The 25673-nt window shown below is 39.5% G+C and overlaps 1 protein-coding gene across 1 annotated transcript in view; it reads right to left on the bottom strand.

Annotated features, from left to right (window-relative positions):
* Positions 1-25159, bottom strand: part of FLT3 (fms related receptor tyrosine kinase 3) — a 72629-nt gene extending 47470 nt beyond the window's left edge. The window contains exons 1-2 of the mRNA XM_081814772.1: positions 25105-25159; positions 2865-2986 (exon numbers count right to left, since the gene is read on the bottom strand). Of these exons, the coding sequence (XP_081670898.1) occupies positions 2865-2986; positions 25105-25147 (165 nt within the window). The 5' untranslated portion in view covers positions 25148-25159. The remainder of the gene's footprint in view (positions 1-2864; positions 2987-25104) is intronic.
* Between the last annotated feature and the right edge of the window lie 514 nt (positions 25160-25673).

Genomic DNA, 25673 nt, shown 5'->3' on the forward strand with positions numbered 1-25673 from the left:
AAGGTAGAATAAACCCTTTGATGCTGAATTGAGATCAGAATTATCAGCATGAATTTATGGTGATATAAGATAGGTAAGTAGGTAGATGTAGAGGTGATAAAGAGATAAATAGTGTTGTGTGTGTTGGGGGGGAGGGTAGTATACATACATACATTTCCTAGAGGGCCCAGAGGCAATGAGCAAACCCAGCTCTCAGACCTTGGTTTCTATATACTATCCTCCAAAAAACCAGTGCTTCTTTGGAGAAGTGGCTAATTCCAGGGCTATGGTAAGGAAAAATGCAAGATGAGCCTGAACTATATTGTAGCACCAGGAAGTAAGGAAGTGCTTGAGAAAACTGGGCACAAGTTGAAAGGACACAGAAGTCATCGTGAAGTAGCTCCCAATGGCCAAAGCTGGACAAATCTGAGCAACAAAATAAAATTGATAGTCTTGGGTTATAAGTCATAGAATAAAATAAGTATCTCTGAGTCCATACTGTTATAAATAAATAAAATGGAGAGAAGAGATAGCTCTTCCTCACACAACTCCAATTTACACATGTAGAGGGAATAAGGGAAAAAGAAAATCACCATTAGGCAAACATCACAGTAATAACTGTTGTAGGCAAGATCCACCAATGAGTGCTAAAATCAGCAGGTGAAAATTAGAGGAGAAACGGGATATTTGCATCTTCCCCCAAATACTTGCTAATTACAAAGAAAAAAAGAGTAACTTTGCAGTGGAGAAACCCAGCATACACCACATTCTTCTTCAAACAGAAATGATAAATGGTGAAAACATTCATATTTTAAACAACAATTAAGTGGATTGTAGGAACAGTAAAATCATCTTATTTTGGTTCCAGGTTATATCGGTAATACAGCTAAGGATGTAGTTGCTTATTTATTAGAGTTACATTGACAAGTTTTGTCTACCAGAATGTTTGGTTATTCAAAACACTCCTGGGGGCGCCTGGGTGGCTCAGTGTTAAGCATCTGCCTTCGGGCTCAGGTCATAATCCTGGGATCCTGGGATCGAGCCCCATGTCGCGCTCCCTGCCCTGCAGGAAGCCTGCTTCTCCCTCTCCCTCTCCCCCTGTTTGTGTTCTCTCGCTGTGTCTCTCTCTGTCGAATAAACAAATAAAATCTTAAAAAAAAAAAAAACCCAAAACACAAAACACTCCTGAACTGTAAGAGTCTCAGAAAGATGTCTCATCTGAGCAATGTGAACTGTGGAAGAAATCAAAACCATTTTTTTAAAGAGCCCTGCTTCCCTAACAATACGCTTCCCACTAAGGTGGGAAAATGCCCCAAAGGAGCAGCTTCAACTTCAGGAAGGTGAAAGCACATTGTGCAGACTGCTCATCTTTGCTTCATCTAGGATTTGTAGGATTAGCTGTTTAATGTTGTTTGAGAGCTACTAGGTCTTAATACGACCCTAAATATTGCATAAGAATATAACTTATACTATATGAAAAAAAATAACGCAGGACTTAACACTAGGAACCAAGACCAATTATTAGCTTTTTTTAAAGATTGTGTTTTATAAGAAAACACTTAAATGTGTGCAGCTATTTTCTTAAGTTGAAAAGACACTGAAAGTTTAAAATAGCATAGCAAATAATACCAACATTTTTGGTTCACGATGAAATACTGTGTATGCAAAATATCTTAATTATTTGATGCCAGTATCTGTTAAAAAATTAAAACCAGCCATGCTTCTGGCATAAAAAAAAAAATCATGTGTTGAATCAGTTTTCCATTCACGTAGAATGTTACAGAAACCTATTTCACACTATGTTTTAAGTTTGAGAATATTTTTAATATCTCTGATCTTAAGGGGGTGGGGAGTGAAGTCCCCAGGGCATCATGCAGTGTATGTTATGTGTTTATGTATTCTTGTCTATGTAGAAGAAAACAGACTGACTATATATATTGGTATGAATCCTTACCTGGAAATGTTCATGGAATTGGCTACTTTATATTCACTTTTTGTTATATATTTCTAATATTTTCAGTTCTCTATTATTTAAGCTTCCTTCCTTTGAGTACATACCTAAGCTGTTAGATGAATTGCATGAAGGAGAAGGGTAATGAAAAACAAATGTGGAACCTGAAGGAGCCAGAGTCAGATGATGGAGCAATTTGCATGTCAGTTTAATGGGAAGTCACTGAAGGTTCTAAGGCAGGCAGTAAAGGATGTAGCCGTGCTTCAGAAAGAACAGTCTGGCAGCCCCATCGGAGATGAACTGTAGAAGGAAGAAGCCACTTGTGATATTATTGTGATTATGGGGGAGTTAATGAAGGAAGTGGCTGTGAGACCAGAGAATATGAGGTGATTATATGAGAATTATCAAAGAAAGGAAATTGACAAGACTTGGTAACTGACCGAATGTGAAGGTAAAGAGAGGAAGTAGTCCAAAACAATGCTGACCTTTCAAGCTTGGGAACTGGACAGGCCCATAAACAGAAATCAATTAATACAAGTATAATACTGGAGCAGGTTTGGGGAAATAGAAATGAAATAAATTATATAGGTGGTTTTTAATGAGCAAATGGAAAACCTGTTTTTATCTAGATCCAGGAGGCAGTTGGAAATTAGGGACTCGGGTTTGAGGGAGAAGCCTGGATTCTCTTTAAGGAGAAAGGGTAATTCCTGTTACAAAGGTAATTCCTGTTACTTATTCATGCTGAGTATCTGTGTCTTTCCTGAATCCAAACTAGGAGAGAACATGACTCTGGATGAAATGGAGTGCATATGAGTACATAATATTTTTAAATACACAAAAAGAAAAACCCATATAGCCATGGTAGGCCTTGATAGCTTACAAAATATGGCCTCTAGAGAAAATAGCTAAAGTTAGAATTTTAATATTACTTTACCATGGGATACGATGATGATATCCCCAGTGATGAATCATTGTTCTTATGATTGATTAAAACACACTTGATCACAGGCAGATCTTGATTTGTAATAGTCTCAAATATCATTGCTGAAAAAACAACTGTAAAACAAAATAAAGACAATGATGTTGATACATGCACACCTTGAAAAGAAAGTATGTATTCATTTCACAACAAAACAACAAAACAAAATGTAATCAGGCAAAGGAGGCCAACAGGAAAGTATGTATGATATATAATTTCATAAAAGGCAAGTCTTACTATAAATCAGGAACAGAGGTACTTAGAGCAGTCCTGTCCACTGTGCTCCTGAGCATTTGAAATAAGGGTAGAGCAAATGAGGAATATTATTTGCACACAAGCAATTTTTTCTTCTTTATGGATGCTTGTGAAATCTTTTCTTTGTGCACTAAAATCTTTAGAATTATATGCCATACTGAGAGTCTATTTTCATCCATTGTGCTAGATGCTCAGTGGGTCTTTTCAATCCAGAAACTCATATTCTTCTCTTTGGAAAAGTTTTCTTGAATTATTTCTTTGATTCTTCCTCTCTCCTTCACTTTCTGTTCTAGCATTTGGATGTTTTTTTCCCAAATGACTGATGATCCTTGACAGTGTGCTCATATATAAGAATGAAGTCCAAAGTGTTCATTGTAAGCTCTGTGGGCACCATGTGACCTGCTGCCCCAACTTCTCTATATGGTTACCTTTAGATTTTCTCATGGGCTAATCCAGATCCCCCAGAGAAGAGTCCTCTCTCATGTTGGCTGCCCAGGTTCTGGGACCTGGTGCTGGCAACTTATGTTCTTTTGGGGTGTCCTACAATGGAAATCAGGTTGCTTTTCAGCTTTCTCATCCTGCACCTTTTGATTCAGCTTTCTTCATGTGTTTTAAATCTCTCTAAATTTTATTTTCTGCCTCTCCAGTGTCTTTGTCCTTTTAAGTTTATGTCTTTAAAAAATTTTGTCATTTGAGTGAACTCTTGGTGGAAGGTAAATGTATGTGTTCAACCATCTTTGTACCTTGCTGTTTTTTTTTAAAGATTTTATTTTATTTATTTGACACACAGAAAGAGAGACAGCTAGAGAGGGAACACAAGCAGGGGGAGTGGGAGAGGGAGAAGCAGGCTCCCGGCTGAGCAGAGAGCCCGATGCGGGGCTCGATCCCAGGACCCTGGGATCATGACCCGAGCCGAAGGCAGACGCTTAACGACTAAGCCACCCAGGCGCCCCCATCTTTGTACCTTGTAATCTGATTAAAATCTCAGTATCGTAGCTATGAGAACTACATATTAAGACACATTCACTGGTTTGTTTTCATCTGTCTTTATTATTTTATTACTTATTAAAGAAGTCATAGCAATACAAGTAGAACTGTAAGTGAAAATTCACCCTAAATCCTGACATCCTAACAAATAAACCATTTTCATTTCTCTAGAATCTTTCCCATCTGTGAACATAGTTAACTAATTGCATTAATCGAGTAGAAATCATTTTATATTCTGATTTTGAAAATAATATATAAGCACTTCTTATGGTACTAGATGCAATTGATTTGCTTTCCTTTGGTGGCACTAAAAAAAATGACCTAATCATTCCCTTGCTGTTATACATTTTAGGGTTTTTTTTTTTTGCCCTCTTGCCATTTAAAATACTTCACTAAGGGACATCTGAGTAGCTCAGTCAGTTAAGCATCAGACTCCTGATTTTGGCTCAGATCATGATCTCAGGGTTGTGAGATTGAGCCCGGTGTCAGGCTCCACGCTCAGCAGTAGTCTGCTTGGGATTCTCTCTCTCCTTCTCCCTCTGTCCCTCCCCCTGCTCATGTGCATGTGCATGCTCACTCTCAAATAAATAAATAAATAAATAAATAAATACATAAATTAATCTGTGAAAAAATGAAATAAAATAAAATACTACGCTAAGCTTTTCACTGTTTTTTTATCTAAGTGTTTCACTTTTAAAATATTATTTCTTGGGTGCCTGGGTGGCTCAGTATCTGCCTTTGGCTCAGGTCATGATTCCACGGTCCTGGGAACGAGTCCCACATCAGGCTCTCTTCTCAGCGGGAAGCCTGCTTCTCCCTCTCCCTCTGCCTGCCACTCCCCCTGCTTGTGCTCTCTCTCCCTCTCTGTCAAATAAAATCTTTAAAAAAAATATTATTTCTTTAGTATACATTTCTGGAAATGGAACTAGTGGATTAAAGGACATAAACATATAAAAGGATATATTTAAATGGTTCTTGATATACATTGCCATTTGGTTTTTCAAAGGTGCTATACCAATTTATATAGCCACATGTAAGGTGAGAATGTAATTGTTTTACGACAATTTCATCAGCATTTAGTCATTATGTGTTTTTGATTTCCCTTAATATAGCCCCTAGTCTTTTCTTTCCTTTTCTTTTTATTTTAAGCTATCTCTACACCCAACGTGGGGCTCGAACTCATGACCCCGAGATTGAGAGCTGCATGCTCTTAACAGTCTGCTTGAATTCTCTCCCTCTCTTTCTGCCTTCCCCCCACTCACATGCTCGTGCTCTCTTTTTCTCTCTCAAATAAATAAATAAATCTTAAAAAAAAAAAAACAAGTTGCATGCTCTTTCATCTGAGCCAGTCAGGTGCCCCAGCCCCTAGTCTTTTAAAAGAAAGGAAAAAAAAGAAATCAAGTAAGAACAATTTCAAGGGACCAAGGGGAATAAAAAGATTAAAGAGAGCTTAAGAACCTTCCCTGCCCTACTTCCTAGTGTTTTTATCTCCCTACTCTTTTTTCAAATAGTTTATTCAGTATAATTAATACACAATAAGTTGAACATAATTTAAAGTGTATAATTTGGTAAGTTTTGATGTAAATACAAATCTGTCTGTAAAACAGTCATCATAGTCAAGATAGTAAACTTATTCACCCCTAAAAGTTTCCACATGCCCCTTGGTAATCCCTCCCTCCTACTCACCCCGCAACCGCATGCCAAGCAACCTCTGATCTCCTTTCTGTCACCATAGATTAGCTTGAATTTTCCAGAATTTCATGTAAACGGAATCACATAGTATGAAATTTCTTTTTTTGTCTGGCTTCTTTCACTCTGTATTATTTTTAGATTCATCCCTACTGTAGTATATATCAGTAGTTCATTCCTTTTATTTGACAAGTAGTAGTCTACTATGTAGATACAACACAATATTTTAATACATTTATGTGTGGATAGAATTTGGATTGTTTCCACTTTTAGCCTCTTACAAGTAACACTGCTATGAATATTTGTATAAAAGTCTTGGTATGGACATATGCTTTTATTTTTCTTGACTAAATACCAAGGATTGGAGCACCCAGGTCATAGGCAAGGTGTCTATGTCTCTTTCTAAGTGCCAAACTCCTCTCCAAAGAGGTTGTATCATTTTATATTCCTATTGTCATTGTATGGGAATTCCAGCTGTGGAAGTCACATCCTCACCAACACTTGGCATGATGAGAATTTTTAATTTTAGCCATTGTGGTAAGTATATAATAAATCATTGTGGTTTTAATATCTGTTTTCCTACTAATGATGTTGAGCACCCTTTCAGATGCTTCTATGACATACCATATATTCTTTGGCAGTGTGTCTGTTCACATATTTTGCCCACATCAAATCTCTTAAAATTGGGGTGCTTATTTTCTTATTATTGAGTTTTGACAGTATTTTCTCCCAGTTTTATTGTGATATTGTCAACATATAACATTGTATAAGGTTAAGGTATACAACACAATGATTTGATATACGTATACATTACAACATGATCACCACAGTAAGTTTCACATAGGAACAATTTTTTTTCTTGTGCTGAGAACTTTTAAGATCTACTCTCTTAGAAACTTTTAAATATATAACAGAGTACTGGTAACTATAGTCACCATGTTGTACATTACATCCCTAGAATTTACTTATTTTATAACTGGACGTTTGTACCTTTTAACCACCTTCACCTATTTCTCCCGCCCCCTACCCATGCCTCTGGCAACCACCAATCCATTCTCTTTCTGTGGGTTTGGTTTTTTAGATTCTACATAAAAGTGAGATCATGCAGTATTTGTTTTACTCTCTCTGACTAATTTCACTTAGCATAATGCCCTCAAGGTCCATTCATGTTGTCAAAAATAGCAGAATTTCTTTCTTTCCTTTTTACGGTGGAATAGTATTCATAGTTAGATAAATAGATGTATACCTATCTCAATACCAATAAAAAAAAAAAGAAAAGAAAAAGAAATCTGGTTGGAAACTGTGCAGAATAAATCAATAGACACTTTTTCCAAGGAGGACAGCATCACTAATCAGTAGGGAAATGAAAATTGAAACCACAATGAAATATTATCTGACACCTGTTAGAATGGCCGTCATTAAAAAGACAGAAGATAACAAGTGTTGGTGAGGATGGGGACAAAAGAGAAGCCTTGTGTGCTACTGGAGGGAATGTAAGGTGGTACAGCTACTGTGGAAAACAGTATATATAGTAGATTTATATCTATCTATCTGTGTATCTCACATTTTCTTTATCCATTCATCCATCAATGGACACTGAAGTTGTTTCCAAATCTTGGCTACTATAAAAAGTGCTGCAATGAACATGGGGGTGCAGATATTTCTTTGAGATAGTGATTTTGCTTCCTTCAGATATGTACCCTGAAGGAGAACTGTTGGATCATACGGTAGTTCTATGTTTATTTTTTTTAGTAACTTATATACTGTTTTCCACAGTAGCTGTACCACCTTACATTCCCTCCAGTAGCACACAAGTCTTCTCTTTTGTCCACATCCTCACCAACACTTGTCATCTTCTGTCTTTTTAATGACAGCCATTCTAACAGGTGTTAGATAATACTTCATTGTGGTTTCAATTTCCATTTCCCTAATGATTAGTGATCCTGTCCTCTTTGGAAAAAGTGTCCATTCATTTCTTCTGTGCATTTTCTTTTCTTTTTTTTTTAAAAGATTTTATTTATTTATTTGAGAGAGAGAGAATGAGAGACAGAGAGCATGAGAGGGAGGAGGGTCAGAGGGAGAAGCAGACTCCCCGCCGAGCAGGGAGCCCGATGCGGAACTCGATCCCAGGACTCCAGGATCATGACCTGAGCCAAAGGCAGTCGCCCAACCAACTGAGCCACCCAGGCGCCCTTCTTCTGTGCATTTTCTAACCAGATTTCTTTTTCTTCTCTTCTCCTTTCTCTTTCTCTTTCTTTTTGTTGCTATTGAGTTGTATGAGTTCTTTTCATATTTTGGATATTAATGCCTTATCAGATACATAATTTGCAAATGTTTTCTTCCATTCCATAGGTTACCTTTTCATATTGTTGATGGTTTCTTTTGCTATGCAAAAGCTCTTTAGTTTGATGTAGTCCCATTCATTTATTTTTGCTCTTGTTGCCTTTGCTTTTGGTGTCAAATCTGAAAAATCTAATCTTGCTAAAACTGATGTCAAGATTACCCCCTATGTTTCCTTCTCTGAGATTTATGATTTTAGGTCTTACGTTCAAGTCTTTATTCCATTTTGAGATTTTTGTATATGGTATAAGATAGTGGTCCAGTTTCATTATTTTGCATGTGGCTGTCCAGGTTTCCCAATACCTTTTATTAAAGAGATTATCTTTCCTTGACTTTATACACTTGGCTCCTTTGTCATTAACCATATGTACATGAGTTTATTTCTGGGCTCTTTATTTTGTTCCACTGATCTATGTGTCTGTTTTTATGCCAATACTGTACTGTTTTGAATACTATAGCTTGTTAATAGTGTTTGAAATCAGAAAGTGTGATGCCTTTCACTTTGTTCTTTCTCAAGATCACTTTAGTTATTTAGGGTCTTTTGTGGTTCCACACAAATTTTAGGATTGTTTTTTCTATTTTTGTGAAAAATGTCATTGGAATTTTGATAGAGATCGCATTGAACCTGAAGATGTCTTTAAATAGTATGGACATTTTAAACATTATTAATTCTTCCAATCTGTGAGCATAGAAATTCTTTCCATTTATCTGTCTTAGTTAATTTCTTTGATCAATATCTGTACTTTCCAGTGTACAGATTTTTTACTTCTTTGGTTATATTTATTTCTAGATATTTTATTCTTTATGATGCAATTGTAAATGGAATTCCTTTCTTAATTTTCTTCCTGATAGTTTGTTGTGAGTGTATAGAACCAAGAACTGAATTTTATATATTGATTTTGTATTCTACAAGTCTACTGAATTTGTTAATTAGTTCTAACAGTTTTTGGATGGAGTCTTTAGGATTTTATATATGTAATATCATGCCACTTGCAAACAGAATCAGTTTTACTTCTTCCTTTCTGATTTGGATGCCTTTTATTTCTTTTTCTTGCCTAACTGCTCTGACAAAAATTTTCAGTACTATGTTGAACAAAAGTGGGAAGAGTAGGCATCCGTGTCTTCTTCCCAATGATAGAGGAAAGGCTTTTACCTTTTAATCACTGAACATATTAGCTGTGGGCTTGTCACATATGGCCTTTATTACATTGAGGTATAGTCTGTCTAAACCTACTTTGTTGAAAGTTTTTATCATGAATGGATGTTGAATTTTTTAAAAAGCTTCTTCTGCATCTATTGAGATGATCATATGGTTTTTACCCTTCATTTTGTTAATGTGGTGTATCACATTGATTGATTTGCAGATGTTGAACTATCCGAGCATCCCTGGAATAAACCCCTTTAGATATGGCATACGATCTTTTTGATGTATTGTTGAACTTGGATTGCAGATATTTTGTTGAGAATTTTTGCATCCATTTTCATCAGGGATACTGATCTGTAATTTTCATTTCTTGTAATGTCTTTGCCTGGTTTTGGTATCAGGGTTATGCTGGCCTCATAAAACGAGTTTGTAAGTGTTTTCTTCTGTTCTTTTTTGGGGAGGAAGAATTTGAGAAAGATTGGTATTCATTTTTCCTTAAATGTTTGGTAGAATTCATCATTGAAGCCATCTGGTCCTGGATTTTCTTTGTTGGTAGGTTTTTCAGTACTGATTCAATCTCCTTCCTAGTAATTCTGTTCAAATTTTCTGTTTCTTCATGATTCAGTCTTTGGAAGGTTGTATGCTTTTAGAAGTTTATCCATTTCTGCTAGATTGTCCAATTTGTTGGCATGTAAGTGTTCATAGTAGTCATGATCTTTTGTATTTCTGTGGAGCCCCAGTGACCATTAATTTGAGCTCTTTATAGGTAAACAATTTATCTTTGTTTCACTAAGGTTTGTTTCTGGAGTTTTATCTTGTTCTTTTGTTTGGAACATATTCCTCTTCATTTTCCTTTACTCTCTGTGTTGGTTTCTGTGCACTGGATAAAACAGCCACCTCTCCCACTCTTCACAGAGTGGTCTCATGTAGGAGATAAACCTTATCATTCAGTCCAGGCTTAGGTCTTGGTTGCCTCTCAAACTTTTGTGATTGTCCAAGCCACCTTTTTTGTTCTTACTGGCTCCTAATAGTGAAGGTATGCCAAGACCTGTCAGTGTATCAAAGGGGAGGATCTCAGTTAGCACCTAGATGAAGAGTGTTTGGAAGCCAGACTCTCAGGCAATAGTTTTTCAAGTGTGCAAATAGACTTCTTTCAGGAAAAGACCAGGAGCTGGAAGTTTCTGTCTGCTCCCTTTGCACAGAGTCCTGGGGGATAGCCTCTTAGGAACTGTTTCTTTGTTTGCTACCATCTTGGGGGACCCATCAATGCAAGCCCTGCTGGCCACCAGCACCAGGCAATTAAGGGGTGAGTCCTCTGGGTGGCACCCACAAAACCCAGGGCTCCAAAGATGAGCACATGTTCCTTTCAGGAAGATACTAACAGAGGAAAAATGTGGAGATGGTGCTTGCCAGCCCCCACAGTCTTGGGCAGGATCACAGTCAGTTCTTAGATGTGTGTTAAATTGGGAGCCTAGCCCTCAGGCTCCAAACAGGTTTCTTTAAGGGAAAGATTGGGAGATAGCATTTGTGTCTGTTGCTTCTGAACTGAGCCCTAAGGGTATAACCACAGGGAGTCCTCCCAAGGCCAAAGAACTGTTTCTTTGTTTGCTACCATCTGGCCGGTCTCACAGATGCAAGCCCCATAGGTTTTCAGAGCCATGTGTTTTGGGAGTCCGTCCCTCAAGTGGAAGTCTTAATGATAGGAATGCTAGAGGTTGGATCCAAACCCTTCATTCCTCAGGGAGAAGCTGAGAGTTGTGAGTTCCCTCTCGATTGTATATTGCTATGTCAGAGATTGGGTTCTGGTGAGATTGACATGTGTCTCTGCCTTTTCCACCCATTTCTATGTGGGTTTTTTCTTCATTTGTGTGATGTGTAGGAGTCACTCAGTTAGTTTCTGGATTTCTTTCAGAGAACATTGTTCTATGTGTAGCTGGAGATTTGGTATGTCCAGGGGAGAAAGTGAGTTCAGGAACCTCTTACTTACCTGGCCATCTTCAAGTTTTGAGAGTTCTTTTAAAAAATATATTCTGGATACAAGTCCTTATCAAATACGTAATTGACAAATATTTTCTGCCAATCTGTGGCTTGTCTTTTGAAGACTAGAAATTCTTAATCTTGAAGATGTCCAATTTATCATTCCTTCTTTTATGGAACATGCTTTTGGTTTTGTATCTAAAAAATCTTTGTTCCATCTAAGGTTATAAAGGCTTTCTCCTAGTTTTATGGTTTCAGGTTTTAAATGTACATTTTAGTTTTACATTTAGGTCTATGATTTTTTTTATGACTTTTTAAATGGTATGACTATGGATCAAAACTTTTCATATGATTATATTTACATGTGAATATTCAATTGTTTCAGCACCATTCATTGAAAGAGTATGATTTCTCCACTGAATTACCTCTACACCTTCATTGAAAATGACTGACTGCATATTTCTAATTTCTGAAGTCCTTATACTTTTCCACTGATCTACTTGTCTATCTAGATGCCAATTCCACATTGTCTCGATTATTCTTGCTTTATAATAAGCCTTGAAATCAAGATGGTAAGTTTTCCAACTTTGTTCTTTTCAAAGTTGTTTTGGGTATTGTAGGTCTCTTTCATTTTCATTTTAAGTTTAGAATCAGCCTATCAAAATCTGCAAAAAGGTCTGCAGGGATTTTGATAGAAATTGTATTGACTCACTGGATCAATTGAGTAAAACTGACATCTTAACAATACCGAGTCTTACAATACATACATATGGTACATCTCTCTTTATTTAGGTCTCCTTTAATTTATCTTAGCAATTTTTTATAGTTTTCAGTGTACAGATCTTGCCTTTCTTTATCCCTATTTCATCTTTCTGGACATTTTTACTTCAATTTCTGATTCTTAGTTATAGAAACAAAATTGAATTTCTACACTGATCTTCTGTCCTACAAACTTATCGAACTTGCTTATCAGTTGTAATTACTTCTTTGTAAGTTCTATAGGATTTTATACATAGATGATCATGTTGTTCGCAAATAAAGACAATTTTACTTCTTCTTTTCCAAATTGGGTGCCTTTCATTTCTTTTCTAGCCTTATTATTCTGGTTAGAATCTGCAGTACTTGAAGAGAAGTAGTGAGAATAGTCACCCATGCCTTATTTCTGATCTTAGTAGAAAATATTCAGCCACTTGATATTAAAAGTATGATGTTTGCTAAAGGTTTTTCATAGATGCTGTTACTTAATTGGAGGAGGATCACTTCTATTCCTAGTTTGCTGGGAGATTTTATTAGGAGTGGATGTTGTATTTGGTCAAATGCATTTTTTGGTATCTATTGAGATAATCCTATAGGTTTGTTTTTGATTTTGTTTTTTTAGTGGCCTTTCTTTTTTATCTGTGAATATGGTGAACTATATTAATTCATTTGCAAATGTTAACCAACCTTGCCTTCCTGAAATAAACCAGTTGGATATGATGTATTATCTTTTTTATATATGATTAAATTCAGCTTGTTAAAGTATTGCTAAGCATTTTTGCATTTATATTCATGGTAATTATTGGTCTGTAGGTTTATTTTTGTTTTTTGCTTCTAAAATCTTCAGTTTTGGTATGAGAGTAAAGTCGGCCTCATAGAATGAGGTGAGAAGCATTATCTTCTCTCAAATTTTCTGGAAAAATTTGTACAGATTTGGTATTATTTCCTCTTTAAATATTTGATGGATTCCCCAGTAAAGCCATCTGCCCCAGTAGTTTTCATTGCAGGAATATTTTTAACTACAAATTCAATTTCTTTACAGGTATAGCATTGTTTAGGTTATCAATTTTCTTTGAATAAACTTTGGTAGTATGTATCTTTCAAGGAATTTTTTCCATTAAATAGAAGTTGTCAAAGTATAGGCATAAAGTTGTTAATATTTCCATATTATCCTTTTAGTATCTATAGATTCTGTAGTGATGTTGCCTCTCTTATTCCTGATGCTGGAAATTTGTGTCTTTTCTCTTTTTTCCTAATCAGTTTGGTTAGTAGTCTAGCCAATATTACTGATCTTTTATTCATCTTGGTTGCAATTGATTTTCTCCTTTTTTCCTATTTCATTGGTTTTTCACTTTCATCATGTTTGTTTCCTTTCTTTTGTTTACATGGGGTTTAATTTGTTATTTCCGCGCCCTCCCCCTTGCTTCTGCTTGAATTCCAGTTCATTAGTTTGAATTTGTAGCATTAAAATGTAAGGCTACTAACCATTTAATAATTAATAATTTAATACTATATTCCTCTTTTTTTTTTCTAAAGATTTTATTTATTTATTTGAGAGAGAGAGAGAGAATGAGAGACAGAGAGCATGAGAGGGAGGAGGGTCAGAGGGAGAAGCAGACTCCCTGCCGAGCAGGGAGCCCGATGCGGGACTTGATCCCGGGACTCCAGGATCATGACCTGAGCGGAAGGCAGTCGCTCAACCAACTGAGCCACCCAGGCGCCCAATACTATATTCCTCTTTAGTCCTGTTTTAGGAGCATCCCACAAATTCCAATATAATGCATTTCACTTTTATTCAATTCAATATACACTCTCATTTCTTTTTTGGTTACTTCTTTGACCCATGGATTATTTAGAAATGTGTTCTTTGGTTTCCAAATATTTGAGGACTTTCCATATATCTTTTTGTTATTAATTTCTAATTTAATTCCCAGTGAAGTCACAGGATATATTTTGTATGTCTTGAATCTTTTAAAATTTACTGAAGCTTGTCTGATGGTCCAGAATATGGCCCAGCTTGATAAGTATATTGTGTGCACTTGAAAAGAATGTACATTCAGCTCTTGTTGAGTGGAATAGTCTATAAATGTAAATTAGATTAAGTTGGTTGATACTGTTGTTCAAGTCTTCTATAAACTACTGATTTCTTTTTTTTCTATCAATTGTCAAAGGAGTGTTGAACGCTCTAAATATAACTGTGGATTTGTCCATTTCTCTTGGCAGTTCAATCAGATTTTGATCCACGTATTTTCAAACTCTGCTATTAGATGCATAAATGTTTAAGATTTTTATGTCCTTTTGATGATCCAAGCCTTATAGCATTATGATATGACTTTTTGCCTCTACTAATATTCTTTGCTCTGAAATGTACTTTGTCTGTTATTTAGTCTCTCCAGCTTTTGCTTAGTGTTGACATGGGATTTCCTCCTCCCCATCCTTTTACTTTTAACGTTTTTGTGTCTTCATATCCAAGTTTGGCTTTATTTATGTACCATATAGTTGGGACTTGCTTTTTTTTTTTTTACCAAGTCTGACAACCTTTTAATTGTGATGTGTAGATTATTTAAATTTAATAAAATTATTGATATGCTTAGGTTTAAATCTATCATATTATTCTTTGTTTTCTATCTGTTCCATCTCTTCTTTTTTCCCTTTTCCTCTTTTTCTGCCTGCTTCATTTTGGATTGTTTCTATTGCTGTCTTCAAGTTCACTAATCTTTTCTTCTGCAGTCAATCTGCTGCCTCCTTTGGGAATAAGTGAGGATATTTTATGATTCTACTTCATCTCATTTCTTGGATTATTAGCCATAATGCTTTGTTTTGTTATTTTAGCACTTGCCTTAAGGTTTATAGTATACATCTTTACCTTAATGCAGTCTTTTAAGTGCTGTTATACTACCTCATATATAATATAAGGATCCTACAATAGTATATTTCAATTTCATCCCTCCCAGGTTTTGTGCTATTGCTATCATACATTGCACTTCAACATAAGTTATAAACCCAACAAGTCACTGTTATTATTTTGCCTTAAACAGTCAATTATCTTTCAAAGGGGTTTAGACAATAAAAAGTCTTATATTTTACTCACTTTTGGAGGTCAAATATACATGTCATTGCAAAGAATGGGGAAAAGGAGGTCAGAAAAAATAGCTGATGAAATAACGGAGAAAATGTCCAAATCTGATGTAAATGATAAACCCACAGATCTAAGAATCCCAACAAAACCCAAACACATGACTCAGAAAAAAAACTACAAAAAGTACATTATAATCAAATTGCTTAAAGCCAATGATAAAGAGAAACTCTTAAAAGCATCCAGAAAAAAAGGATACATTCTGACAGCAGACTTACATGTCTATTTGACCAGCTGAAGTTCTCACTGATTCTCTGTTCATTTTATTTTGTCTTTTCTCTCTGTTCATTTTGGATTGTTTCTATTGCTGTCTTCAAGTTCACTAATCTTTTCTTCTGCAGTCAATCTGCTGTCAACTCCTTCCAGTGTAATTGCAATTTTCATCTCTAGAAGTCCAATTTCTGTGATTTTTTTTTTATATATATTTACTGTGTTCCTGCTTAACATGTCTAATCTTTCCTCTAGTTTCAGAACCATGTGGAATATAATATAACAACTATTTTAATGTTCTTGTCTACTAATTTTATATTCTATGTCATTACTGGGTCCCTTTTGGATGACTGATTGTTCTCTGTGGGTTGAATTTTTAATCCTTTGTTTGTCTATTAATTTATGACTGGAACCTAGGCATTGTGAATTTCACCTGGTGTCAGATGTATTTGTTACATATTTTTGAACATTTTTATGGGATGTAGTTAAGTTCATTGTAGACACTTTGTTCCTTTCAGGTCTTTCTTTAAGCTCAGTTAGGTAGGACCAGAGCAGTGTTTAGTCTAGGGCTAATTTTTCCACTAGTGGACTTCGTCAAAACTAATAATTTCTGCTCCCCAAGAGAAGCTCCCTTAAAAAAAAATGAAAAGAGAAGCCATAGACTGGAAAAAAGTATTTTCAAAACAAACAACCTGATTAAAAAAAAAAAATAGGCAAAAGATCTTAGGAAACACTTCACCAAACATAATACAGGATGACAATTAAGCACATAGAAAGATGACCAACATCATTAGTCATTAAGTAAATGCAAATTAAAATCACCATGACACATTGCCACACCCCTATGAGAAGGGTTAAAAAACAAAGACAAAAAACTGACCATTCCAAGTGATGACAATGATGTTGAACAACTGCAACTCTCACACATTGTTAGTGGGGATGAAAAATGGTCCAATCACTTTGAGAAACTGGCAGTTTCTCATAAAGTTGAATATTCACTGAGCATACATTCCAGCAATACACTGCCACTTTTAGGTGTTTACCCAAGAGAAATTAAAACCAATGCTCACACCAAAACTTATATTCAATTATTTATAGCAGCTTTATTTATAACTGCCAAAAACTAGAAGCAAACAAATGAACTTCATCTGGTTAATGGATAAACAAACTGTGGCACATCCAACAATGAAATACTACTCAGCAAAAGAATGGAAAAAAGGACTGTTAAAAAGAAAACCACAGGCCCAAAACAGAGTTATTCATGCTATGGCCAAGTCACCAAACCAGGGCTTAATACTTAACCTAATGGCAATTTCAACCTTCCCTAGAAATGTAGTCTTAACTAGCCACTCAGAAATTTTCTGGTCAGCTCCAATGAGTTAATCTGTCACGAGGGCCCTCTCCATGCCCCAAAGAAAGATGAAGTAATCCACCTAACAAGACACCCTGTATGTCTCCCTAAGGGAAGATGACCTTGTGTGAAGCAATCTTTTCTTTTCTTTTGCTAACTGTTCCATCCCATGTCTATCTATAAAATCCTTCTGTTTTGTATAGCTCCCGGAGTTCCCTCTAATCGTTAGATGGGCGCTGTCCAATTCATGAAGCATTTAATAAAAGTTACTAGATCTTCAACGGTACTTGACTGAGTTTTGGTTTTTGAGTACTGACATATGTAACAAGATGGATAACTCTCAAATAATTATGCTGTGTGAAGAAACAGACTCAAAAGTCTACATAGTATAAAATTCCAGTTACATGACATTCTGGAAAAGGAAAAATTATAGGGACAGAAAAGAAATTATTGGTCACCAGAGGTTGGAGGTGGGTATTGGGGTTGATTAACTATGAAGAAGAATAAGAGAAGTTTTGGGGGGAATGGAAATGTTCTGTATCTTAATAGTGGTGCTAGTTAAATGATGATAGTTGTTGGGTAAGCTCAGGGAACCGTACACTAAAAAGGGTAAAATTTGCAATATGAAAATAGTACCTTAATAGACCTGACTTTTTTATTTATTTATTTTTTTTTTTTCAAGATTTTATTTATTTTTTAGAGAGCGAGTGAGAGGGAAACAGCATGAGAGGGGAGGGGGTCAGAGGGAGAAGCAGGCTCCCCGCTGAGCCGGGAGCCCGATGTGGGACTCGATCCCAGGACCCCGGGATCACGACCCGAGCCGAAGGCAGACGCCCAACCATCTGAGCCACCCAGGCGCCCCCTGACTTTTTTAAAAAGCCAAAGGAAGAATTTGCCACCATTGAGATTAAGGTTCTTTTTTTTTTTAAAGATTTTATTTATTTATTTGAGAGAAAGAATGAGAGAGAGAGCACATGAGAAGGGGGAGGGTCAGAGGGAGAAGCAGACTCCCTGCCGAGCAGGGAGCCTGATGCGGGACTCGATCCTGGGACTCCAGGATCATGACCTGAGCCAAAGGCAGTCACCTAACCAACTGAGCCACCCAGGCGCCCGAGATTAAGGTTCTTAATGAGAATCCATTCCCAAACCCTGGTAGCACTTCCCAGAGTCCAGTTCCAAACACAGTCTGAGCAATGATGACAGCTTTGGAATTAGAAAAGTGTCCCCAAAGTGGTGTGCTTTGAAGAGACAGGGCTGGGGTGCGGGTGGGGGTAAGAAAAAAAAAATTAGCAACAATCAAAAATAAAATTTTAGGTAAAAGTAAAAATCTCCTCCACAGAAAGGGTGATGGATTTAGACATAAAACAAATCAGAGACTGTTAGGGCGCCTCCTTTTCGGGTTCTCCAAGCTGAGTCTCCTGGGAAACACAGAGACCTGGAGAAGACTTACGAGGTCTGAGTTCCAAGCCCCTCTTTTGAGAGTTACCTGCTTGGATGACTTTGAATTTCAGCAAGTCCTTTAACCTTTCTGGACCCCATTTCCCTCACCTGCTGTAGAAGAGGGCAGTAGACCAGACTGGTGTGGTATAATAAATATATTTGACTAGTCCTGGTTCCTGGCACAAATCTCCTAAAACGCTTAGAATTTCCCGAGTGATAGGAGTGTCTTGTTATCCACGGTGGGCCCTTTTTGAGCGCACACTGGAGTTGATGCTAATGAGGTGACTTAGGGTGGGGTCCCTAGATGGCCTCAGGATGGGGCTGATAGCCAGAAAGACCAAGTAATCAGAGGGTGGGAGCTTTTGGTCCCACCCACTGACCTCTGGGAAGAAGGGGAGCTGCTGATTAAACTCCATAAGTACTCTCGGACTGGGAGATTTGATGAGCTTCCAGGTTGGCAAGCCCGTACGTGGTGGTGCGAGGAGAGGGCTTCCCGGAGAGGGTGTGGAAGCCCCGCCCTCTTCCCACACACCTTACGCTAATGCATCTCTTTCATCTGGGTGCTCCTAAGTTAGAGCCTTTTATAACACACTGTTAATCTAGTAAGTAAAATGCTTGTGTAAGTTCTGTAAGCTACTGTTGCAAATTGATCAAACCTGAAGGAGGGGAGGTCATGAAAACCTCTGATTGCTAGCCCGTGGTTGAAGTCCAGGGGACAGCCCGGACCTGGGATGGACATCTGAAGTGGCAATAGGAAGGATCTGAACCCCTCACCTGTGGGATCTGATGCTGTTTCCAGGTAGATAGTGTCAGAATTGAGTGAAATTATAGGACATCTGCTGGTGTCTGAGAATTGCTTGGTGTGGGGAACACCCCCTGCAACACATACACACACACACACACACACACACACACACAGAGCATTCTGGTGGCCAGAAAGAGTCAGCGCTGTTACTGGAGAGGAGGAGACATACAGGAGTGTTAGTCCTTAGAAGTGGGTAGCCCTAAGGTCTCATCCCCTCCACTCATTCTATGCTCTTTTTTCTGAAAATTCTCACGATTTTAACTGCCATCTGTTTGCTCATGAGTTTTGAATTCGTCCCTCCAGTGTGTATCGCTACATATCTGGGCAGCCCCAGGAACCTTAAACCCACTTTGTCCTTCCTAAACTCTCCTTTGTCCTTCCTAAACCTACCCTCTCCTTTCTCTTCCCTCTCAGGTAGTGGCAACAAAGCTACTGTCACCGAAGCCAGAAACCCAGAAGCCATCTTTGACTCCTCCCCTCCCTCACTTCCCATCAGCCAGGCCGTTGCCAAGCCTTGACATTTTAACCTCTTGGTAATTCCTAAATCTATGTGCAGCTCTACATCTCTAGTTCCATTGCCCCAATTCAAGCTCTGGTCATCTCTGGCCTGGGCGACTGCCCACAAGTTCCTAGCTGGCCTCCCTGCCGTGGACCCGTCAGCTTGACATCCATCCTGTCTACAGAAATCTCTTTCTAAAATACGCATCAGAGCATGTCACCCCTCTGCTTAACCCCTCAACAACCTACAGCAATGGTGCTTACTCTTTAAGTCACAGACCCCTTTGAAAAATCTGAGGAATACAATTAATCCTCTCTCCAAAACACACACACACACACACACACACCCTGATGAATACAGTGGATAACCGAATTCCATCCAGAAACTCTTGGGCTACATGATAAAGTCCGAGTCCCTCATCACATCACCAAAACACTCCTTACACATTACACACAGAGCCTCTGGTAACCCAGAATGTTTTCTGAAAGCTATCCACTGAACAGTCTTCCAACAATTTTCTGAATCACAACCTTTCAAATGATAGCTACTCTGTCCCAGAAGCCTTGTACATTGTGTGTCAGCAACCCAGAATGGAGCTATACTTTTCCATCTACTGCATGTTTCTTACCTCTCTACCTTTTCCTTGCTGTCCAGTTTGCCTGGAACGTCCTTCTCCTCCCCTTTCCCTGTCAACTCTTCCTTATCTTTCTAGTCCCGGCTCTGGCAGGACTTCCGCTTGGAACCCTTGCCTTACTTTCTCAGTCTGGGTTACAGCATCAGTCTCTGTGCATATTTCCAAAATTGCACTGCAATTTCCCTTTAATATGCCTGACGTTTTCCTGCCAACACCCCCAACATTAGACTGTGAGCTCTTTGAGGGCAGGAACCAGTACTACGGGGGACTTACACAAGTCCTAGACACAGTGCTCAAAAGTGTCTAAGAAGGGAAGGAGGAAAATCCTGGGACTCTAAATCCTAATGATTTCTTCAGACGTTATATACTTCCCTTTCTGCAAAGCACCTGCCTAACAAGGAATGCAGCTGTACCTTACAGGAATTATCTGATGAAGGAGTAAGAGACTGCTTATCTCCTTTTTACAAATGAGGAACTTAAGCACAGAGAAATTCCCTGCCAGAGGAAAGAACACATGTTTCCTAACTGTCTTGTTATTCCTAATATATCTATCTATCTGCATTGCCTCCAAGAACAGAATCCCTACCATTAGGAAAATCCTAACTCAAGTAGCAAAGCATTTGAAGATGGAGTTCAGTGAGTATCTTATAATCCAAACATAACAGTTTGTAGAAATAATGACAATATCCTGTTTTAGTGTAGACTGTAAATAATTTTTTGGAGGACTCTTGGCTACCATTTGACTTATAATGACAGCAGCGAAAAAAATATTTTACTGTTTAAACCTAAAAAATAACAATAGTTCCTCTTTTAGGATCTTATGCAATTCCTCTAGCCACAAAAGAACAGCGTGTGTGTATTTCATATTATTTTTAAATTTCCTCCACATGTGTTGGTACCCATAGAACAAAACTGCATGATTCTAATTAACCACCTTCAGTGAGTTCTACAAAAGCTTTTATCACTTGAGGACCACTGATCGTATGGCCATAGAAGGTAGCAACCACATGTAAATAAGTCACCTACATATAAAGCTCATAGGCCACCCCCCTCCGAAAGAGAAAAACCTTTGGCCACATGACTATGGCTACCTAACTCAGCAGTAGCTAAGGCTCTTTTGGGAGTCATGGAAAAGTCTTAAGATCACCATGTCACCTGACAAAAACCAAGAAGCTCTACTCAGACAAACCACCTACAGTGAGATTCACAAGAGTCTGTTATTTCAGAGTGAATGAAGGATAGGACACGGGGGCAAGACCAAGATACACAAATTATAAAGCAGGCTAAGCTAATTTTCAATCCCTCATATCCGCCCCCCCAAATTCTTACTCCTGTCTCTGCAAGGTCCCTTTCAACATTAAGAAAAATGATACGATACAATACTTTTGAGGTTATTTGCTTTTTGTCAAATCAGAATCTTTACCCAAAGATGAAGGCAGTATCTGGTGGGTGTCTAGGGAGTCGGCACACTTGTAATCTTGAACATTGAACGTTAAGGGCTCTTGTCACACTGCTTGCTGAGTTTCACTGAAGAGTGACAAGATGACAGGAACAAAAAGAACTGTGGAGAAAGTGCTAGCACTGAGACTTCCTGTGGGCTTCGCAAGGGAGAGAGATGCTCTCTGGGAGAAAAGTGAGGTGGATAAGCTTTGCTCAAGGAACCATTTAGGAAATGTCTTCTTCCCAAGACCTAAAAGATGGCCATATTGAACTCTAGAACAGTCCATTTGTTTTAGTTTCAATGGAAGAGCAGTTTCTTTCCCACAACCATTAAATACAGTATATGTACGTTTAAGTGGTTTGAGGGAACCAAAAAACCTGGGATTCCCATTGTGAGTTGGTTGAAGTTTCCTTCATGGAAGCATGCTATTTTTCATCTACAGATATTTAGTGGTCAGAAGAACCGTGTTGGAAGGTTTAACTAACTCAAAGGCAGCTTTGTGCTGAAGTGCTTTTCCTGGGGAAAGGCACTGACCATGCGTTTCTTAAATAGAACAGAATTAGCTATTATATGTAAGTTCCTTTATCCTCAGTCTCTCTCATCCTTGTACCCCTTGTGCCCAGCACAGAAATACGTGTTCAATAAAATTTTATCGGATAAAAAAATGTTCTTCTTTCTTATGCATGCTTCCTCCTCAACTTTCTTACCCAAAGTCCTCACTGGAATATAAGTAAAGTCTTCCTCCTCCACATTTACTATCTGATCTCCTGATTGTTCTGCAGTTCAATGACAGGAGAACTCAACAACAATGACAAAATCTTGATTAATAACCAAGAATTCCTGAGAGTGCCTTTTTAGTTATAAAAAGTAGAGCCACTCTTTCATGGAAGGCAAAGAGTTCACAACTCAGCCTCAGAGATAATTTACTATGGGTCGATGTGAAGTACCTAAGGAGAAATGGACAGCCGATCTAAACTTATATGACAGCAACAACTAGACCTAGACTTTTAGAATCAAAGAGGATCTGATTATCAGGCCACCAAGTCTGGTGTCCCATCTAATCCAAACTTATTTTTTGCCCAGCGTCCCTTCCCTCCACCTCCTCCTGAATCATCTCCCCTCAGGCTAGTGGTTCACAAGAAGGCAAATAAAGCAAGAAAAGCAACAAGGGCGGAGGATGACAATAAAATGTGTAATTCAAGGCTCTGACTATGAATTTTCCGACATGAATGAAGGAGACAACATCATACCAATTGAAATATTGAAAATCCCCCTCCTCTTCTCCAGTCTCAGCACATAATGCAGTTAAGACCGTGGAGAGCACGTTTCCATTCTTTAAATCCTACTTAGAAAGCTTCATCATTATTCATGAGAGGTAGAGCCAACAATATAAGGGAAATGGGGGTTGCATCTTATAATTCAAGGAATTTAAAGTTTTTAAATATTTTGAAGTCCTCACTTTAAGTTTCTCACGTTCTGCTCCTTTGCTCAAGAAAATCTGTAATACCAAGTATTGGTAAAGATGTGAGGATCTGGAACTCCCAAAAGCTGCCAGAGGGAATGTAAGTTGGTAGGGCCACTTTGGAAAACTGACAGTTTCTACCAAAACTGAATCTATGATCTGGGAATTCTACTGGTGGGTAGCACCCTAAAAAAATGAGTATTTATGTCCCCCAGAAACATGTAAAACAATGTTCACAGCAGAGTCATTCCTAATTGAACAAAATTGGAAGCAACCTAAATGTTCTTCAACAATGGAATGGATAAATAAATTGTATAGTATACTGATACTTAGGAATAGCACTCAGCAGTTTAAAAAAAAATAATAAATAAATAAACAACCCATTGCTACTGAGACCAAGGTTGAATCTCCTAATCACAAAGTTGAGTGAAAGTAGCTGGACATAAAAGAGTACATAGGATGATTTGGTTTACATGAAGGGCAAAAAACAGGAAAAGGGATGGTATTAAAAGTCTGAGTGGTGGCTACCTTTGGGGGGATATTGACTGAGAGGGGGTGGGGGTAGAATTGCTATCTATATCCAAGGTTCTGTAGGTACATACACATATAAAAACTAATGGAATCGTGCTGTTAAAATGGGTGCATATTTGCTGTATGCAAATTATACCTCATTTAGAAAAATCTGGAACGAGATGTAGAAATTTCTGAGATTGTTCCTAAATATAAAGGAATTCAGTGCAGTTTAAATATAGTTGCAAGTACGAATCTTTGTAAGCCTCTGTATGCTATTGAAAAATTCACTTACTACTTAATGTCATACGTAACAGAGAGCCAGCTTTTTGTATTAATAGACTGAAAAACATACTGTACGGTCCATTTGAAATGTACATATTTACCAATTAGCAAAGGTAAATGTTTAAGAAATGCAAAAGGTCTGTTTTCCCACTCTTCTCCCCCTTATGTTACATTTCTTACTAATTCTGAATTATTTTTAACAAAAAGCTATTGGACATAATTCCTGCACATCTATTATGAAAATAGTTTCTCTATGTACCACAAAGACTTCAAGTTAGAATGCTCGAATTTTGGAGCTGGCGGAGACACCCGGGCACCCCCACTGGACTGAGACCGAGGAGGACGCCGGGGCGGGGGCGGTGAGTGCCGGTCCCAAGGTTGCAGGACTGGACATGGATCCAAGGCTCCCACAAATGTCTCCTTCACCCTAAATGCAAACCAACCCTCTTATCTTTCCGAATCGATGAGATGGATCTAAAGGGGATTTTTTTTTTTTTTTCCTCACGTTGCCGACTATGCCATCCAGGAGATTATTTGGGAACAGTCAGCTGAGTCCTTGAAAACCCCCTTGGGGTTTAATGCCGGGATAAAAATCGAGTATAGTTAGAAGGGGCAGCTAGTATTTTCATATGTAAATCCTGTTTCCATAACATTTCCGAAGTAGCTATTCGTTGGTCCCACCAAAATTCGGCGCGGGTGGGGGTCGTTAACTCGGGATGACTAATTCTGGGGGAGAACGCGGGCGCCTTTCCCCCTCAGAGTTCACTCCGTAAATCAGAACCTCAAAAGAAGAGTCCAAGACGCCACCCGGGAGTCTCCGGTCTCCGGGGTCGGTCCAGGCGCGGTCCGGAGCCACCTGGGGCCACCGTCCGGGCCGCGGCCTCGGGCGGACAGCCCACCACCCAGCGCGGGGGCCGAGCGGGCGGCGGCGCGGGCGCCGGGAGGGGCAGGCGGCTGGCGCGGCCGCGGCCCCGGCCCCGGCCCCGGGCAGCGCGTCGGGAGGCCGCCGTTCGGGACGCGGGCCGAGCCGGAGCGGCGGCGTTAGAAAAGAGGGAGGACGCCGTGGGATGGGCAGGCGGGGGCCGCGGACAAGTTCGGGGCGAGCCGGGAGGGCGCGAAAGAGGGGAGGGGCGCGGGAGCGAGGGAAGAGCGAGCTCCGGGAGGAGCGAGGCGGCGGGGACCGGGAGGCGCGCGCCCGGGTCCACAGTGCGGGGTGGGGGCGAGGGCCGCGCCGGGGGCTGGGGGGGGCTGCGAGCGGGCGTGCGGGGCCTTACCGAGCAGCGGCAGCCGGCCGCCACGGCGCGCCCACGCCGGCATGGCCTCCGGAGCCCGGGGTCCCCAGGCCGCGCCGGCCCAGCCCTGCGATGCCGCCGAGAGCGGCGCGCCTCGCGCTGCAGGTGGCTCGCTTAAGGATGCGCGTCACCGACCGCAAATTCCCTCGGACTGGTGCAAAGTGGAAGAGGGGAGGATCCCTCTCCCCACCGGCAGGGGCCGAGGCGGGAGCCGAGAGGTTGGGCCGAGCCGGGGAGCCGGTGCCTGGCGCAGCGCTGCGGCCGAGCCCACGTGCCCGCCGTGGTCCGCAGCCCGCGCTCCGCGGCGCCCGGAGCTCCCCGACCGTGACGGGGGAGATCGGGCGCCGTTCCGCCGGGGAAGTGGTCGGAGCTGCGTCGCGGTGGCTGGGGAGGGGGCGCGGCAAGGGCTCTGTCTTGCTCTCCTCCCCCCCACCCCCGGGAGTCCCTGAACCCTCCCGTATGGATCCCGGAGCTTGGGGACAGCAGAGAGCCAAAAACCGTCCTCCTCGTGCGCGGGGTTCTTTGAGGCCCCGGGATGGCAGCTAAATCCG

Source organism: Leptonychotes weddellii, chromosome 3 (assembly GCF_054177405.1).
Source record: "Leptonychotes weddellii isolate Sample4059 chromosome 3, ASM5417740v2, whole genome shotgun sequence".
In the NCBI taxonomy this organism is placed as follows: domain Eukaryota; kingdom Metazoa; phylum Chordata; class Mammalia; order Carnivora; family Phocidae; genus Leptonychotes; species Leptonychotes weddellii.